At 43.6% G+C, this 21,062-nt stretch overlaps 1 protein-coding gene across 1 annotated transcript in view; it reads left to right on the forward strand.

The window, feature by feature from the left end:
- The window catches only part of LOC124167660, a 78,397-nt gene extending 58,039 nt beyond the window's left edge, over positions 1-20,358 (forward strand). Inside the window, exons 2-3 of the mRNA XM_046545645.1 lie at positions 13,367-13,825; positions 19,881-20,358. Of these exons, the coding sequence (XP_046401601.1) occupies positions 13,367-13,825; positions 19,881-20,358 (937 nt within the window). The remainder of the gene's footprint in view (positions 1-13,366; positions 13,826-19,880) is intronic.
- The last annotated feature ends 704 nt before the right edge of the window (positions 20,359-21,062 follow it).

A 21,062-nucleotide genomic window follows, 5' to 3' on the forward strand; every position in this document is an offset into this window, starting at 1 on the left:
GAATTCTGCCATACGAATACCGTAATATATACTTAACTTTTAATTGTTTTCTGGTAATAATTACGTAAATTCCGTCATTGATAATATTAATGATTTGCCTCGTGTATAAAGACTGCTATTAATAAAATTGAATTGGCGGGTAAAGTGAGTCAAGCGACAATTTATAAATATTAAACTTTATTTAAGTCAGCTATAGGAATATCATTTCCCGCACTTTGCGTAGCCCGCCTAGTTAAAAATGGGGGAGCTAGTGTTCCGGCATGTACTTGCATCTTGGAGGCTACGGCAAGATCCAAAGGGAGCGAAATCGCGCGCTTGGACGACGGCGATTGTTTTGAATTGGCGATAGAGTATCTGACGCCCGCAGCGCCGAAAGTGCCTCGGTCCACCACCACTACCACCTGGTGTCCGTAATCCAACACGTGTGCGCAAACAAATAGGCGTCATCGCATAATTTACTCGCGGAGAGGAATTTAGTCCCAAAATCAACCCTGATCAATGACGTAACACGGTTGCTATTTGTGCAGAACATTCGTCGTACGTATATGAATGAATAGGCGCTTGTCATCACTTGGATGGAGTCAGGCGACACCTACTGAAATAGCGTTGATATAGTCAACTTTTCTACTTTTGGTGCTCTGACGAGAAATGCCATTAAAAGAATTGGCCGCGTACAAGCCAGAGACATACCTTTATAGTATCCGCCGCAAGTACACATAAAGGAGACAGATTTTAAATGAATTAGGCAGGGACCCGCTTGAGACTCGGATCCTAAGCGCAATTAGTGATTAAAAATTTTTATATCTTGGAGAGCTACCGACAGGCAATAAATTCAGGGAGATATTTTTATGAACCGATGTGTATGAGAAATCGTTTTTCCATTTTACAATAAAAGACTTAAATGCTAGCCGGGCCTTCGCACGTGTGTTTAATTTTTTGTTAGCGGATGGTGTCCTAACAACCACCGCCTTACACCTTTTGAAGTGGTTTTCGGGTAGGTAGATAGATTTAGATGTATAAGTGCGAAAATTCCACTGAGAATTTGCCTTGTTCGGGATTCGAAACCGGATCACCCGAAATTGCGGCAGTTGCTTCAAATACCAAACACCAAATAGCACTTCAAATACCAAAAATTAGCCGCGGACAAGCCAGCGACATACCTTTATAGTATCCGACGCAAGTACACACTATGGACACAGATTTTAAACGAATTAGGCAGGGACTTGTAGAGACTCGGTCCCTACAGGTCCGCGCAAGGCTTAGATTGCGTAAGTCATTAAAATGTATATATCTTTGAGAGCGACACGGAGATAATCATATCAGGGCCTCACCGTATGTACATATTTCTCAAACAAATCTAGAGATCAAGTTCTGAGATTTGGCCACCTATGGGCACATAGCTTTACTCAACGTGAAAAGGCTCAGAAACCAATATTTTGCGTAACTAATGCATCTACTGCTTGCGTGATCGAAGGGCTATACAATTCCTCAGTGGAGTTATGCTGGCTTCAGAGGAGAAGACGTTTCATGCAGCTACATTTCCACGGGGCAGCGAAATGATTGTGCGGATAGCGCCGCAGTTCAAGCCGACAAAAATGCATAGAAAAAAGATTCGCCTCGTTGGTCGTGGAAGAGGTAGAGAATCTGGCGCATATTCGAAAGATCTGGGTAGATTCTCGGTCAGAGCAAATTATTTTTTTTCTTCACAAAATTTCCGTCGCTGCGGAATTTCCGTGGCTGATAGGAGATGATGCAAGCTGACTTGCATGTGCGACGCAGCTGTTCCCGGCCTACAGATACCGTGCATTTAGACAAAAGGTCTGAAGACTGAGTCACAAGTGAACATGAAATTGAGACCTGTGTCGGAGTCAGCGTGCGATAAGTCTCGGAGACGTCAATTGTTGCCAGTGGACGCGCATACTTCCCAACTCTCGAGACTAAGTCTCAGACTTCAAAAAGATATCGTTCCTCTGAGACTTTTATCAGGTTTCAGAATACTAATAGTGGCGTAATTTTCACTAATTTACCTTAAGGGGACAAATTGTATGAGGAAAATCGCCGAAACTCGAGTCTCGGAGTCTCTCAAAGGTTGAGACTAGTCTTCAATGGGCATAGCTCTGAGATACTCGACATCTCAGAACACGATATCTCGACACAGGACCTAGATATCAAGTCTCAAGATTTTGTCACTAGTGTACACGTGGCACCAGCGGTTTCCTAGCTATTACGTATACAAGGCATATATTGCTCTGTTTTTTTTAAGCATTTTTATAGCACTTGTTATTCGTTTATGTTGAATAATACCGATTTTCTGTGTATTTTATCTTATTAATGGTACATATTTCTCAGCCAAATCTAGAGATCAAGCTGTAAGATTTGGTCACCGATGAGTGCGTAGCTTTACTCAACGTGAAAAGGCTAGCTATTGAGACCAATATTTTGCGTAACCAATGCATCTACTGCTTGCATGATCAAAGGGCTATGGAGTACCTACCGCCCGCAGCGCCGCAAGTACCTCAGTCCGCCACCTGGCGTTCCCTGGTCGACGCGACGTCAGCGCTCTCCGACGCGGTGTCTCCTGTTTGCACTAAGCGGGTGACGATGTATATCATGTGAGCACAAGCCGATCAGTTGATAGGAGCGCAAACGTGCGAGTTCTTCTTCGCGGGCAGACAAGGATGATATATTGATTCCGCCCGACTCTAAAGCCGTGTTTTGGGACCGTTATCGCCTCTGAGCCCGTGAACACTCGTGCGCTTATAGGTGAAGCAGGTAGGCGGATAGCACGGACGTTGGGTCATAGATGAAGTGCATTCGAAGATACAGCGTTAAATCCGAAACTGCCCAAACCCTAGTGAGTATCGCGAGGAGGAATATGTCAACAAAGCAGCCCTAACTAACTACGAGGCACACTGAATTCGTTTGCAAGCAACAATGACTTCAAATACAATCGATGAACAGAATTAATAACGAAAAAACTGGAATTATATCTAAAGAAAATTGAATGGATTACTTTCGTATATTATTTTATTTTACTCTACAAGATAAAAGCCTAAATAAAAGGATTAACACATTTCGCCTCCCTTCAATTACTGGGATGTTTATTTCTCTCCCTGAGGTCCATTCTGAATGACACATAATTATAGATAAGAATATATTTCAGTTAATTTATTCAAATATCATTGCAAAAAAATACAAGGGTGTCTGCATAAAAAATAAGACTAAAATATTTTTAGTACGTTTACTAGTGAAATAATATGATATTATCCACCATACTGTGTCTTCCTAAGTTAGTGAAATACCTTTTATGAGGCGGATAAAAGTTTTTACTACCACTTTCTGTTCTATGATTTTATAACATACTGAAATACTTTAGGGATCGGCCAAACGTATTCAATTAATTAATTATGTCCGTAAGAAACTGCTGCATAAAATAGTTACAACAGAAAAGAGGCATTAAGAAAATACTTCGGTTGATTCATGGAAATGAAACCCAAGAAATATCCAGAAAGAAAACCAAAAAAGAAAGACGCCTCTAATGAATCAAGGAATTATGACCAATAGAGGCTACATGGCCGCCAATTAAGCATACAGAGGCCGCTTGAATGTAGTATTTTGATGTCGATACAGTGGTATTCAGATGAAGATACATGGAATCGACGAGATGCGGTGATACCCACAGTTTTCTCTCCCGAAGAATACGCCTTTCTTCATCAACGGTTCGGGTGCGTAGTTAGGCACGCGTTCAATAGGGTGGTTTCCTATTTTTTTAATTGCCTAAATCGAAAGATTATTACTCCTTGAGTACGCATTTCACGCTCTTAGATTTTCGAATGACGATACCTATTTTTCGCGATTAAAAGAAAAGTGAAAAATTTCAAGCGCGCGAAAACGCGACGGCTAAGTGAGAATGATGGGAAAAGTCCGTGTGACGTATTACTGGTTCCCGCTGCCGCCTGTGCGGTTACCTTGAGGCGACGCTTGAGCGCTGATACGACGCAGGCTGCTAGCAGGTAGCAGAGTACCCTGCTAGCAGGTAGCGCTTAGCTTAAACATGGATAATTACTACCTTATCAAACGAAGGAAACTTTCCGACCTTAGACAATTTTAATAAGTGATTATTAAGAGATGTTTTCCTGAGCTCTGTGACTCATGCATGTATTGGTAATCTCAGACGATGTAAAACTACTATCTCCTCGTTTAGAAACTAGGTCCTGTGACGTCACGTGGAGTGGCATCGCATGGGCGCCAATCTGGCCTTTTTCAAATGAGGTTAAAATTCATCATTGCCATTCGTCTACACTGGGATTTCTAAAACCAAATAAATTGTATATTATGAAAACGCTAATGGTGAGTAACGAATAGCAATCAATGCATTTCGTTTTCTTTGATGGAGGAAACTACCCAACCGAACAACTTGGGGCAAGAAATTGTTTTTTCGGCGGAATATCAAAGGCCATAAGAAAACGAATTTACCTACGCGCTACGCCACATTTATTACAGAGAACACTTCAATATCTATGATATGCATTAATTTCAGTTTGACTGGTAGTGCGCTAACACCCCAAATCATATACACCTATTGAGGCAGCTTGCGGTGTCACAATTAGATGCAGATGCACCCGCGACGCGATTTAATCTAAGGGATGCGGTTACACCATCCGTTTATTCTCCTTAAGCACATAAATTCCTTACATACGGCTCGTACAAGTGGTTCAGCCATCATCCAATCAACCGAGCTACCAAAAAAATGGGGGCAAGTATTTTTCATTTAAATTTTAATTTCCGCACACCCTAAATAGACCTCGCAATAGTCTTTGCATCGAGGATATCAACAGCTAACAACTGTTCAAGTACGAATACCCATGTTCTGGAGAGAGGTAACTTACCTATGCGGGAATCGAACCCGTGACCTTCGGATTAGCATACGAATAATTTACCCTCCGCTACCGAGGCCGAAACTTTGTTGCTGAAATTAACTGAATTTGTATTTTCGGCGGAATATCAGAAGTATCAAAAATAACACGGCATCAAAATTACGTAGGCCAAAATCACAACATAGCACACTTAAATTCCTATAAAATGCATTCAACTTCATGTTGACGGCTAGTGCCCCTAACACCAGGGGCGCAGCTTAGTATTAAGGCTAGGGGGGATTTTAGGAGCAAGTAGTACTTACGGGTGTGGGAGTATTGCATACCCACTAGGGAAAGAAGTGGTTGCCTGAGGCCTCCTCCAGAAAAAATGTAAGAATAATGGTTCAAAATGGCGAGTTTTGCGGCTTTCTGGGGAATATTAGATTAATCTTAAAACTATTCTACAAGTAATACTATCCAAATAAGTAAAATGGATTAAACTTAAAAATTTCTCTGAGCTCTGGGGGGCTTTTTAAACCCTAAACCCCACCCTCGCTGCGCCACTGCACAACACCACTATTATAACCACATAGGACAATAGGGTGGTTTCCTATTATTTTTTATTGCCTAAATCGAAAGATTATTACTCCTGGAGTACGCATTTCACGCTTTTAGATTTTGAAATGACGATATCTATATTTCGCGATTAAATGAAAAGTGAAAATTTTCAAGCGCGCGAAAACACGACGGCTAAGTATGAATGCTGGGAAAACTCCGTGTGACGTCGTTCTGGTTCCCGCTGCCGCAAGTGAGGTGACCTTGGGGTGAGGCTTTGAGCGCTGATACGACACAGGATGCCAGCAGGTAGCTGAGCACCTTGCGAGCTGGTAGCGCTTGGCTTAAATAAGGATTATTATTCCCCTATCAAACGAAGGAAACTTTCCGAACTTTGGTATTTTTAATGTGTGATTATCAAGACATGTTTCCCTGAGCTCTGTGCCTCATGCATGCATTAGTAATCTCAGACGATGTAGAGCTCCCATATACTCGTATAGAAACTATGACCCTGTGACGTCACGTGGAGTGGAATCGCATGGGCGCCAATCTGGCCTTTTTCAAATGAGGATAAAAATTGACCATTGCCATTCGTCTAAACCGGTATTTCTAAAACCAAATAATTTGTACAATAGGAATACACTAATGTTGGGTAAGGAATCGCAATCATTGCCTTTCGTTTTCTTTGATGAAGGAAACTACCCTATTGTGGCGGCTTTCGTTGTTGCATTAAGATGTACACGCAATGCGATTCAATCGACGCGACGTGACATGGAGATACGATCAGTTTTCTCTCCCGAAGTGCCTTTCTTCACAAACTGTTTGGACGCGTGGTCCAGCGCGCGCCCGATTGACTTCAGCGGCCTCTTTGGCGGACCGCCTACTGATCCGTAGGGGAACAGGGACGGCTTGGAGCGGGGGCTTTCTCTGTTCAACCCCCCGTGGAGGAGCGACACCCTTCGAACACGACAAAACCCCTTTTCCGCCCGAATGCACTGCGGTCAACGGGAGACGTCTCTATTGTGCCGTGCGACGTCGGCGTGTCATATAAGAGAGGCCCTCCCTCCCGCTGTCCTGGCATCTCGTACTACCCAGGACTGCTTAAGCCCGTGTGACACTTCCCAATTTATTGGCCAATAAATCGGCGCGCAATATTGTTTAAAATATTGGGCGTTACGTACAGTATGACACGTATCAACATTTACACCAATATTGGCCGAAGTAGTGTTCTAATGTCCCGCTAGAGGACGCCATTGTACTTCGATGATTTTACTTTGTATGAGCCAAGGAGACTGCTTACAGGAGGCCGAATTCCATCCCACATAAGGCTGATTTCTGTTGCCACTTCGGTCGCATTTTAATTGGTTTTCAAAAATGTCCGTGGAGCGGTGACGAGTGCAATGCGATCCACTTTTTTCCAAAATTTTGCAGGATGGTGTTTGGAAATGCAAGGATGCATTGGAAAGTAACGAATTTGATTCATCGCACCATCATCATGTGTATAAAGGGCATAGCCGGATAAGAAGGTGAAAAGTCCCCCCTCCCGGATCTTTCCCGTACTTGGGGTATGCGATTTGGGATCAAATAGGACAAACCTCCCCATATTTCCAGCCCGCTATGTGCCCACCAGGGCCGGCTAGATCGAAAATACGATTTGCACTCTTTTTTAAATATCTCGGTCAAAAATACATATTTTTTAATGCGGTTTTCGGCATTTGAAACCTTATTTAATGGCACATGTTTTCAATTTTTTTCAAGAACTTCGGGCGGGGAAAGAAGATATGGCGTCGATTTGAAAATTTCTATTGCAAGTTTTCATAAAATTTTCTTGAGAGGGCCAAAAAGAAAAAACGTTTTCTGGAAGTGATTTTTAATACCTTTCGACTGGCGTATTGGAATTACAACTTTTAGGTGGTGGAACATCGCGAAAAATGCGATTGAAAATATGCGATTTTGGCCATTTGGCTCTATGCTCTGACCCTCCATAACACCCATTTTTAGTTATTATAGTATTGTACCGATTAAAGTGCTCACCACAGGGAGGGAATTGTATTGATACTGGTGCCGAAAATGGCTTAAGGGCCTCCGAAAACTGCCGGAATGTAAGAATTCAGATTAAGAAAATGAGCTCGATTTGAGTTTTCCCCGCGTTGTATCTACACGCAAGTGTTGTTTCATTTGTGGATATACCGCTACAAATTACCTCCATCCTGTTCCCGTATAAGCTAGATTGAAGGGGGTGGAGGTTGATCATTTCTTTCAAAAATGTGGTCTGTAAAGGTTATCTACATGATAAGCGGTTTTTACCTATGAAATTCCCACTTTCCGTATCTACTGCATAAGTATTTCCTTGCATGTTTCTAAAATTCGTCTATTTGTGGACAAAGTCGAATATTTATCTAACCGCAGTTTGACGGCGAAACTTAGTGACTTCCTTTTTCTAGAGAACTGATTGTCCGCGAACTTTTACTGGTTTGTCATGGGACCAAGTAACACAGTTACTTAGTGTGTTAACGTCGGCGAGATATTCGAATATTAGGTCAGTCACTCAAGGGCTGATAGTTTTTCTTTTTAAGCTCCAAACCGGAAACATGAACAGTACTAGCTCCTCTTTGTAAACCATTCCCTATTTTTACCCTTGATGCGTTGTGATTGTTATGCCTGGACCCTTTTTGGCCAATCAAAATGATGCCGATTCTCTAAAATCAATCTTGAAATCGGCATATCCAGATTAATTTCATGAAAAAAGGTGACATTTTGATTCTGGATAGAGGACTTCGGGATGTTGTGTCATATTTAGAAGATGATTTAGAGTTAAGCGTGCTGATGCCGACGCTGAAAGGCATGTGAGCTCAGTTAACGACTAAAGAATTGAATAAATTGTGATTTCGGGGCTAAATTAAGACGGGTAGGTATTGTTATTATTAAGGAAAAATATCATTAAAATATAAGGAACTATAATTTTTATTTAGAATATAATTACAGCGATTGGCATCGTATGGGGCAGCATATTGAGATATTTCTGTGACTGTGGTAATGGAATAGAAGAATAGGGTGTTGCGCTCATATAGCAGCAACAATTTATTATTTATCCTACGGGCAGTACCAAGATTAAATCGCAAGACCTTGATTTTATTAAGTAATATTAAATAAGATTTTAACTAGCATTTGTTTTGACGGACAACGTAATAACATGCATCAATGAATATTTAGAGGATGACGAATAACCTTTCAAGAGCGATTTTCATTTACATCCTCGAGTCAATATAAAATTGTATGGTGAAAATTCATCTTTTCGGCTAGTTACTGTTCACCAGATTTTTTTTATTTGTATGCCGACTGGGAAAAAGTTGAAACCCATATTTTTTTTTCATTTCAGCAAACAGCTATCATAAAGTTATAATGATATCCACATAGCTTAGCATAGGTGAGGTAATTTCAATGAATTTACATCTGATAAGGACATTGAGGAAGTTCAATAAATTCTCATTGAAAGGAATGACGGAGGGGGTTGGAAGCAGGGAAATTCTTTTTAGCTTACTCGGGCGTTTTCAAGGGCCCTGAAGGCGTTTTTGGAACCAGTATCAATACAATTCTGTCTCTGTGGTGAGCACCTTAATCGGTACAATACTATAATAACTAAAAATGGGTGTTATGGAGGGTCAGAGCATAGAGCCAAATGGCCAAAATCGCATATTTTCAATCGCATTTTTCGCGATGTTCCACCACCTAAAAGTTGTATTTCCAATACGCCAGTCGAAGGGTATTAAAAATCACTTCCAGAAAACGTTTTTTCTTTTTGGCCCTCTCAAGAAAATTTTATGAAAACTTGCATTAGAAATTTTCAAATCGACGCCATATCTTCTTTCCCCGCCCGAAGTTCTTGAAAAAAATTGAAAACATGTGCCATTAAATAAGGTTTCAAATGCCGAAAACCGCATTAAAAAATATGTATTTTTGACCGAGATATTTAAAAAAGAGTGCAAATCGTATTTTCGATCTAGCCGGCCCTGGTGGGCACATAGCGGGCTGGAAATATGGGGAGGTTTGTCCTATTTGATCCCAAATCGCATACCCCAAGTACGGGAAAGATCCGGGAGGGGGGACTTTTCACCTTCTTATCCGGCTATGCCCTTTCGGTTAATACCCCTAATTATACCTTACTTTCCCGTGTAACCCGGATCAATTTGTCCGCTAGCAACACGAGCGGCGACTTAAGTAAACCCATTTAAATGCATGGTGGGTGACAGCACATTAAGAGGCCGACTTGAAGATCCTCTTTTTTGTATTATTCGTGGAATAAGCATTCGTGTGGTTTGTACGCTTCAATCAATAGTGAGAAAACTTCTTTCGTCCACATTTTAGAAACTTCAAGCGAAATTTTGGAACAAAATCAATGCTTTACAGCCAAACCGGATGTTTTTCGCATAGAGCTTCTTGTTTTGGCTACTAGAAGTCAACATAACTGACTTCTGATTGGAGATTGGCCGCGAGAAAATAGACCCTGTTCTGAATTCCAAATTGGGCAATAAATTGCGTCCAATGTTGTGAAAAGAATCCGCATCTTACTCCATGGTGCAGAGCGAACCTTTATTTCAGGATATTTAATTGATACCAATTTAGTTTCAGATACATATTATTATATTTTTTGCAATATGACGCGCTTTCAACATTAAATTTTTTACAATATAACGCGCTTTCAACATACAAGTATTAACAGAGGATAGTGTAATTACTTCCTACGTAGTGTTTAAAGAGGACCTCTGACCTCAATTTGAACATGAACATTCCAATTAAATTTGTACATAAGACCCTGCCTTTTTCTACATTTTAAAATTAGAAACGCGCCTATCCCTCTGTAGACCTGCATTGAGAAGAGCGGGGGAAGCCCGCTGGTAGCGGGCGCATCACGCTCGTAAACTGAAGTTAACGTTTGATTTTTAACTTTGGCGAGGAGTTAATATTATTGTTATTGAAAAACTGTCATGATAATCCACCTAGAGGTACCTGCAGCTGTTTCCGAAGACTCTGCCACCCCTGACGCGTCGGCATATTTGAAAGCACTCAGGGTCCGAAAGGCACCCTCAATTGAGCGAACCATGGCGACATCCAAACGACACTGGAGATGCTCGCCCATTACCCACATTGTTCCCCAATTACACGCTTAAGCAGTCCCCACGGTACAACAACAACAACAACGGAGCGACACATGGACAACAGACGACCTCCTATTCTTTCCTCGAATCCTAACCGCACCCTTCCCGGAGACCCTGGCGTTTCGCGATCCATTTCATTATCCCTTGAGGCTGAAGAGCGCGTCCCACTCGGGCATAGAAGGTCAGCCATAGACGTAGGAATACGTCTTCATTTGCTCGCTTCACTTGTTTGCTCTCCGCAAGGGAGGGAGTCCGGTGTTTCGCTTTTCCACCTATGTCACCCTTGGCTGGTCATGCTAATTCCGTCCTTTCCCTTTCGGTTGATATTTGCGCGTTATCCCCGTGAGAAAAGGAGAAACTGGACGAACAGTTGAAGGTTCCGACATCGCCACCGCTGCCATACGATTTCGATCTTACATAAACAAGCAGTGGAAAGCAGAGGAAAAGACTACCTCTGAAGAAAAAATACGTTACAGTAAAGGAACTCATTTCCTCATTAGCACACGACCTCTTTAAACTTCCTTTTCGCTGTGGGCCGTCTTTTCCGTCACCGAAACGGTAACTGATTTTTTTCTTCCGATTGCGAAAAAAAGTAATCGTACGGTAGAAACTCGCTTTCACGACCTGCAATAACACGAAAACTTCAGTTACAAGAGCAATCTTCAAATCTTATCATGAAACTCCCGTAACGCATAATGTTAAATTAACCTCTATGACGCGACTATTATTAGGTTTGCAAACAGCCTCAATGACACATATTTTTTCCATTTCAAAAACGTAACTCAGAACCCCTATAACAAGCCGCTTTGAGAAGTTAACCTCGATAACACGACTTTTATGACTATAGAGAAGCGGTTCCCAACCTTTTTTGCCTCCCGCACCCCTCTATATATACAAAACTAATATTGTACCACAAAAAATGTTACGTGCACATTTTATTACAGAATTTCACTACGGGTAGGTTACACTTTTAGCTATAAAGAAACTTTGTTTTAAATACCCCATACAATATGTGTACATATATCCTGGCTAAGAGACACGTAGTTCCAGGCGTCAGCCATTAACGATTTTTTTCGGTGTATCCCCGAGTGGTTCATTGCGTACCCCCAAGAGGTACGTGCACCACCAGTTGGGAACTACTGCTCTAGACAATAGAATACTTTATTAAGGGATTTATTAATTCCATTAACCTCGATAACACGACTGATAGGCTAAATTACCTTGAGAACACGATTGCTACCCTCTTTCCCTTAAGACGCTTCTCATCGAGTTTCCACTGTATTTCAAATTAAAAATGAAAAAATCTGTAAGAGATGAGTAAAACTCCGAAACTTGTTCACAAAGTACACGTTATTGACTTAAGTACCTAACATGATGCAGTAACCATTATTACTCAAGAAAATCAGCAATAGAAGAAACCACTGAATGACCTTGATTCTACAAGCTTAAGTTGGTAGAGTATTATAACAATAGGGTAGTTTCCTTCATCAAAGAAAACGAAAGGCATTGATTGCTATTCGTTACCCGCCATTAGGTTTTTCATAATATAAAAATTATTTCGTTTTAGAAATCCCAGTTTAAACGAATGGCAATGGTCAATTTTAACCTCATTTGAAAACGGCCAGATTGGTGGCCATGCGATGCCATTCCACGTGACGTCACAGGGGCCCAGATGCTATACGAGTAGTCAGGAGTTTAACATCGTCTAATATTACCAATGCATGCATGAGGCAAAGAGCTCAGGGAAACATCTCTTAATAATCACCTATTAGTATTGCCTATTTTCGGAAAGTTCCCTTTGTTTGATAGGGTATTAATAATCCTCATTTAAGCCAAGAGCCAAGAGGACCTGCAAGCAGTGTACTCTGCTACCTGCTAGCAGCCTGCGTCGTATCAGTGCTCAAGCCTCGCCTCAAGGTCACCTCACAGGGCGGCAGCGGGAACCAGAAATACGTCACACGGACTTTTCCCATCATTTCTACTTAGCCGTCGCGTTTTCGCGCGCTTGAAAATTTTCACTTTTCGTTTGATCGCGAAAACTATATATCGTCATTCTAAAATCCAAGAGCGTGAAATGCGTACTCCAGGAGTAATAATCTTTCGATTTAGGTAATAAAAAAATAATAGGAAACCACCCTATTGTGCCAGAAAAAAACAGCCATATTTGACTAAAACAGGGCCTGGATTCGTGTTAATCCTGTGCAAATGGCGTTGATTGGAATGAGCTTTAGACTCACCTTATTAATTGATGGTGAAAAGAATGCCTAAGATGAACCGTTCTTCCCTTCGATTGGCTAGCGCAACTCCATCTCAATTGATCACCTACTGACGGCTTCACATAGAATGTGGGAATCGCTTAAATTGATAAATATCGCTAAAATGGAACAAAAAAGGACTTCAACGTCTACTTACTGCCCCAAGAGCCGCCAAAATAGGCGTGTAGATTTCACCTATCTATTCGGAAAATTTCAATCATAGTAGCGCGTAGAATCCGAGTCTCTAGCGGCTCGCAGCCTAATCGAATTAACGTCTCTTTAACGCTTTATCGCAGCAAGAGGTGCTTAGCCCAATTTTAATTACCAGCCAAGTTTAATGATCAATTATTTGCGTCATGCTTTCAGATTTTAGGAACTCAAGGTTTTTTTCCATTGTATATTTGTGGGAGGGAACCTCCACCTACCCCCCTCATGCGCTCACCCCCTCCCTTCACCCTTTCCCAGCGACCGGCACAGAGGCACGATCCCGTTCGACGCCTTCTGCGTTTGGGCCTTTCCCGCGTGCCGGGGTCCACCCCTGAAGGATTTGGGTGAACATACCCCGACACTTTGTCGCCTTCGCCTTTTGTCCCCTTTGGTCTTTCCCCGCCCGCTCATGTGCACCTGCTCCTAGGGAATACCCCGGTCAACGAACCGCGAGTAGCGGTTTTCGGGCGACTCCCTGCGTCATTGATGCCCGGCAAAAACAATATTTAAGCGAGCATCGAAGACGCATCAGGGCCATTCCCGCCTACGCCTTTTCCTCGCTCACGGCAGAACCCCTTGCTGGGTCGTCGAGGCGCTCCCTTCGGCCAATACACCCTTGCCGGTCGCGGACTCTGCACCATTACCTTCCTCGGGAGACCTCATCGCCGGGTCACCATCCTCTTCCTCGGGAGACCTCATCGCTGGGTCACCATTACCTTCCTCGGGAGACCTCATCGCCGGGTCACCATCCCCTTCCTCGGGAGACCTCCAGTTGGGTCACCACCACCCTCGCAGAGTGAGTACTTCCACCCCCCTCCTTCACTACACCCCCCCGTTAGGCCTTACGCTTTGATTGGATTGGTATGTTCACACCCTCTATACTAATTATTTCATTGAGCAGCAATAAACTGTGTTCGCTCCCTATATATCTGTACTTATTTCTTACGTGCTCCCCAACCTAATCACGACGCGACTCGCCACCACGACATTTGGTGTCAGGTGTGAATTACGAATGAAAGTACGAAATTTGTGAATTTTTTTTGTGAATGGGAGTCGAACTTTTTATAACAATAGTTTTGTTGCTCAATGTGAGGTGTGCATCTCTTCCTGGATTCCAGTGTATAAGTATAAATTAATCGTTGTAATTACTATTGTTTCTCATCATGAATCCGTTTATCCAAGACTCGTCATCCGCTCTTTTCCCATATTCATCTAGTGTTCGTCAACCCTTAACAAACTTTATTGACTTCGAGCCAATGATTAATTCAATTAATCCACCTACCACCGAAAGCAATGTGGATTCACTTGCATCAACACGTTTACCTATTCCAAATAATGCCTTAGGCAGTCAAGTGTATTTCATACCCAATTTTAGTGGTGACGATAGCATCTCCGTAGACACCTTTTTAGAAGGATTGAAAATAACTAGTCATTTGAGTGCTTGGACTGAACAGCAAACGCTCTGCATTGCTCGCTTGCGTTTGAGTGGTTCTGCCGCTGAATATGTATCAGCCAACCCTCATGTAGTTGAAAGCTTTGAAAATTTCTCCACATTTCTCAAACGAAGATTTGCATGTCGTATCTCGCCACTCTCCTTAGAACGAATGTTTTCCAATTGTGTTCAGCAGCCTCTAGAGTCCGTTTCAAGTTTCGCGACACGCCTAAGAAAAATTTCAAGGCAGCTAAGGGAATCAATTGCAAATCCTGTATCAGAGGGAGCCACGGCAATGTTGGAAAACAGGCTCCTTATGCAGTTTATGCTAGGCTTACGTGAGGAGATAGGTCGTTTCGTACAAGTGAGAAATCCTAAAAATATGTTAGAAGCCGAAGATTTTGCCCTGAATGAAGAATTTAATGTTCGAAATTATGCAGCGAAGCCCTTGGATTCCCATTATCCGCCTCTACATCAACGTGACGCTTCGGTGAACGCCATGTATGGAAACTCTTCCAACGGAGTCCCTTCTGGATATTTGCACTCCCACCACCTCCTACAAGTAAACCGCATCCGCAGTGATGGCAATTCACAAGCCTACTGCACTTCGGCACCACCTCGTCCTCGTGTTGAGCCTACTATGACCGGAGAAAGAGTAAATCTCAGTCGCAGTTGCTATTCCTGCGGGCGCGAAGGGCATTTCTCTCGGAATTGCCGCTCAAGAACGCGACGCTGCTTCAATTGTGGAGAAAGCACGCATTTATCAAGAGAGTGTGCTCTAGTCTGTTGCGGCCTCTGCAAGAAATCCGGTCACCGCCCCTTAGATTGCCCCTCTAAACAGGCATTGAGCGCCCAGGGAAATGGACCAACCCCGGCCGCGGGGTCGGGGATGAGTTAATATTGGCAGTTCTACCTGCAGCGGGCATGACTCTGACAATCAATATTTTTGGAAGATCCTGCGAATTTTTAGTAGACACAGGCGCAGCAGTAACGATTGTGCATCAAAAAGTTTTTCCATTCTATGCCCTTGAAGTTTTACCTTATCATCGCCCAATCAAGAGCGCCTCTGGTCACTCATTAAAAGTCACAGGGCAAAGTTACGTTCCGTTTTTGATTGACAATACCTGTTATTCCCATGACGCTTTGATTGTAGATTTGGGCGAGACTACTTACGACGGAATCATTGGATTGGATTTCATGACACGCTATGGAAGTCAGATATGCTTAGACCGTCGCAGTATTAAAGTAACCTCAGGACATGAAGTCACGCTCCGTCAAAAGACCGTTTCGTCAAGGGAAATAGATTTAATTTCCTTCGATGATTCGGCTCTGCAAGGCACTAGCACTCATATTTCGCATATGACCCCCACCGTAAATACGGATTTAATGTCCTCTAAGTCGCCGGAATTTGACCTCCGAGAAAATAACACACTACTACCAATGCCATTGAAACCTCAGAGTACTTCAGTATCATACGAAGATTTAATTAAGTTTGATGAATTGCCTGAGGGCTTAGATCACATTTTGGAGACTGAATCAGGAGAAAAATCAGATCAACTGTTTTCAAGAAATGAACAAAAAGAGTCACTGCATGAAGATAGTACAGGAACTCGAGAAGATGAACGAGAAAAACATGATGATTTGGCCGTGCAAACCGAGATTTACCATGTGAATACGTTAAGTGCTGACAATAAATTAGAAGAAATAGTCATCCCCCCAGCTGAGAGGCAAGCGCAAGATATACCTGGAAAGAATGTAAAGATAGGCGACGGCAGGGCCATACCGTCAGAGACTTCTATTGGGAATGTTTTGAGTGTTGACGATAAAGTAGGGCGAACCGCTATCTTTATTGCCGAGAGGCAAGTACAGGACGATCTTGCTGCAAACGGAGGATTGGCTATTGAGAGAAAAGGACCGTTGAAGACACCAGTCAGGAATACCTTTGAAGCTGACGATTTTACAGGGGATACCGCAATCTTTAGTGTGGAAGAAAATGTGGAAATAGGGGAAGAATCTAGCAAAGGTAAAAAGAGATCAGTCAACTCCAACGTGTCCGTCGAAGAAAATCACAGTGCAGAGAACTATTCAGCCGTAACCGACAATGCGTGTGCAATGATGGAAAATGCAGTAATTTCTCAAAAGGCAAACATTAAAAAACGATTAAAAATTCCTCCCTATACGTTTATGCTAACAACGGCTTGGAATCACGAATTAGCCGGGAAAGAGGTATTAGTGGAAGGATTGGAGGAAGATATTCTCGTAATTCCATCCCTAGCTAAAGTCGCTGATGACGGTGGAGTAAATATTCTACTTGGAAATATTTCTAACTGTGAGCAGACCGTGACATGTGGCACACAAATTTCAATCGACGAAATTGGTAGCGAAAACGGCGAATATCTGGTTCTCTCCGTGAATGCCGACATGCAAGAAGACTCTGAATTATGGCCAAATGAAACGAAGCAAGATTCAATACTATCACTATTTCAGTTCGAAAATGTACCAGAAGAAGTTCTTGAACCTTTAAAAAGTGTCATTTTGGAATATTCGGACATATTCACTCATGGCAATATTCCCCTAGGATGTACAAATATAGTGAAGCATGTAATCGACGTCGGAGACGCGCAGCCAATCAAGAAACAACCGTACCGCGTCCCCCACGCTCTCAGACCTGTCTTAGAGGAAGAAATTAATAGTATGCTGGCTCAAGGCGTCATATCGCCCTCTACGAGCTCATGGGCGGCACCAATTATTTTAGTCAAACGGAATTCCACTCCAAGCGCTCCTGTTAAATACCGCCCCTGCATCGATTACCGTGCGCTAAATAGAGTGACGAAGAAGGAAGTTTTTCCATTGCCAAACATTGAAGAAACTTTTGACCAGCTGGGCGGAGCGAAATTTTTCTCTACGATGGATCTCTGCAGTGGGTATTGGCAGGTTGAAATGGACAGCCAGAGTAAAGAATACACCGCATTTAGCACCCCTTCCGGCCATTATGAGTGCAATCGCATGAGCTTCGGACTTGCTAATGCTCCGTCTACCTTCATGCGCCTGATGACTCAAGTATTAAAAGGACTAATTAACAGGGGATGCGCCTGTTATTTAGATGACATTATCCGATACGATTCAACTCCAGAAGAGCACATCAACGGTCTTCGAGAAGTATTTGGCAGACTCAGGAGTGCAAATCTGCGTCTCAAACCTCAGAAGTGCCATTTTTTCCATAAGCGAGTCAACTTTTTGGGGCATGTGGTATCTGCAGGCGGAATCCAGCCCGATGAAAGCAAAGTAGAAGCCATCCGAAATTTTCCTGTGCCTACAAACGTACAGACATTGCAATCTTTCCTTGGATTGGTTGGTTATTATAGAAAGTTTATACCAAATTTTGCAAGTCTCTCTAGCAATCTCACCAAATTAATTAAAAAAGGAAATGATTTCAATTGGAGAGAAGAGCAGCAGAAGGCATTTGAGAGTCTACGCCGATCACTCTCCACTCACCCGCTTCTGAGATTTCCTGATTTTTCCAGAGCTTTTATTCTCAGCACGGATGCATCGACGCGAGCATTGGGAGGAATTCTTTCCCAGGAATTTGAGGATGGAGAGCACCCTGTGGCCTGTGCCAGCCGACAATTACGTGATCAAGAAAAGAAGTATTCGGCAACGGAACTAGAGTGTCTAGCAGTCGTCGAGATGATAAAAAAGTTCCGCGTTTACCTTCTCGGGCGTGCCTTCACTCTGTATTCCGACCATCGCCCTCTCCGGTGGCTTTTGACCTTGAAGGAACCGAAACCCCGTCTTGCGCGTTGGATTATGGAGATCTCAGAATATACATTCGATATCCAACATAGACCGGGGATACAACTGCCTCACGTAGACGCTCTCTCAAGAATGACTCCAGGAGTAAACCTCATCGAGGAGCCGGCCACCCACGAACCAATCTGGGACAGGGAAATGATACTTCGTGCTCAGTCGTCATGTCCAGACCTACAACCGTATCACGAATTGGCGAGAAACCACGACCCCTCTTTATTCTATGACGACGATGGAATTCTCTATAAAGCCGAACCTGATACACCGACTGCAAGATTTCTGATCGCCGCACCGAAGGTAATGAGGAAATATGTATTAAAACGCTGCCACGACAACCCTTTGGCGGGTCATCTCGGAATGGAAAAAACGCTAGAGATTGTGAGACGTCATTTCTTTTGGGATGGATGCTACTCCGACACGCGTGAGTACGTAAAAAACTGTTTGGCATGTAAGAAACGGAAGGCTGGAGTAAAGAAAATACCTGTGCAGCCAGTCACGGAAGCAACTCTTCCTATGGAGAAGATAGCGCTGGATATTGTTGGGCCGATGCCGATGTCCTCTCGTGGAAACAAGTATATTTTAACGTGCCAAGATTATTTTACGCGGTACCCGGAAGCAGTCGCGATCCCTGACCAATCGGCAGAGACGGTGGCACGGGCCTTCGTGGAAACCGTCATTTGCCGCCATGGAGTGCCGAAAATTCTTCTGACAGATCGCGGAGCAAACTTCACCTCCAATTTAATGAAAAATATATGTAAAATTTTGAACATTAAGGCAATCTGTACTTCTCCTTATAATCCAGCCGCCAACGGTCGCTTAGAAAGGGCGCATCAATCTTTTGCCTCCGTTATTTCACATTATGTGTCTCAGGATCACACAGATTGGGACGAACATTTAAATTTTGCCCTATTTGTTTACCGAAATAGTAAAAATCGAATTACGGGATTTACCCCCTCATATTTACTCTATGGACGAGAAATGGATATGCCATGGGAAGCAGTTCTCCAGCCTGTCGGCATATCATACGCCGACGATCTTCCGTATGAACTCGTACTGCGGCGGAGGCTGCAGATGGCTCACGAACAGGCCGCAGAACTCAGTCGGAGAAATTTAGAGAGTGAACGAGAGAGGATCAATGAGGGACTCACTCTTCCATCACTCATGGTGGGACAAATGGTCCTCCTCCGAAACATGAATTTTATTAATGGAACCAGTAGGAAGTTGGCGTCACGCTGGATAGGTCCATACCAAGTGATAAAAATTAGAAGTCCGGTCTCTTACGATATTAAAAATGTCCAAAACGGACGGTGTCTTATATCACACGTCAGGAATCTTCTTCCCCTACCCCCTGACCCTCAGCCATCACTTCCAAGATTCCTCGAAGACTCCGAGACTCCCCCACCTCTTCCCTATTTTCCTGAACTCAGTGGAACGAGAACTATGCCTGAGTCCGAGGAAAAATCATCCGCCACCCCTTCTCCTCATCCGCCCGAAACCAGGGAGACCCCTCGCTATGACCTTCGACCTCTCCCTGGGCGAAGGCCACGCACTTAGACTGTATATTCTTTCTAGATATGGATCGACAGCCAATTGCCCGTCCACGCCTTTCCAGGCTAATGGAGATATTTGGCAGCTCCTTATCGGACCTGGAGGACGAGGATGAGGTACCGCCGCGACCTACCCCGCCAGTGTGGGGGGCAAATGATTGTGGTTGCGGCCTGATTATCCCATCTACCCCAGAGCGGCCCCCAACACCAGGTGCCCTACCGGAAATGGAGCTAACGAAATCCACTCCATGCTGCGTATCATGGCACACGTGGGAGCCATCCCACGATGACGCTGTATTGGATCCCCCGTCGACCCCGGAGCGACCGCCGACGCCAGGAAATGGCTTCGACCATCACCAGCCGCCGCCATCTCCGAACGACTGCACCATGGAGTGCACACTCCAATTGTGTGCTAGTGATTGGAGCGGTGCAGAGATGGAAGGCGTGAGGGAGGGCCAAAAAAGAAAGGTTTCCCGCCGCCAACACAATAAGAGACGGCGGGAACTTAACAAAAGGAGAAAGAGGGCTGCCGCTAAACAGTGAACAATTAGTGTTTTTGTGCTTAGTGAACTTTTATTTAAAAAAATAAACCCAAAACTAACAGTGATTAAAGAGTAACTTACTCAATACGCAAAAACTTATGAACATTATTTTTTTTGTTTTAAAGTGTGTTAATTTCTCTTGTTTGTAAATACTGTGGTATAATTGTGATTTAATTTTTTTTTAAATTTTAATTCTAATGTCACTTAGTAAACTCACTTATTATATTGCAAACATTTGTTTAAAATATTTATCGTTCATGTGTGCCCTTAAATGCTCCTTATATTGTCATACCCCCCCCCCCCCCCCCCCCCCCCCGTTGCCTGATTTGCTAAGGGGGTGATGTGGGAGGGAACCTCCACCTACCCCCCTCATGCGCTCACCCCCTCCCTTCACCCTTTCCCAGCGACCGGCACAGAGGCACGATCCCGTTCGACGCCTTCTGCGTTTGGGCCTTTCCCGCGTGCCGGGGTCCACCCCTGAAGGATTTGGGTGAACATACCCCGACACTTTGTCGCCTTCGCCTTTTGTCCCCTTTGGTCTTTCCCCGCCCGCTCATGTGCACCTGCTCCTAGGGAATACCCCGGTCAACGAACCGCGAGTAGCGGTTTTCGGGCGACTCCCTGCGTCATTGATGCCCGGCAAAAACAATATTTAAGCGAGCATCGAAGACGCATCAGGGCCATTCCCGCCTACGCCTTTTCCTC

Source organism: Ischnura elegans, chromosome 11 (genome assembly GCF_921293095.1).
Source record: "Ischnura elegans chromosome 11, ioIscEleg1.1, whole genome shotgun sequence".
NCBI classification, from domain to species: Eukaryota; Metazoa; Arthropoda; class Insecta; order Odonata; family Coenagrionidae; genus Ischnura; species Ischnura elegans.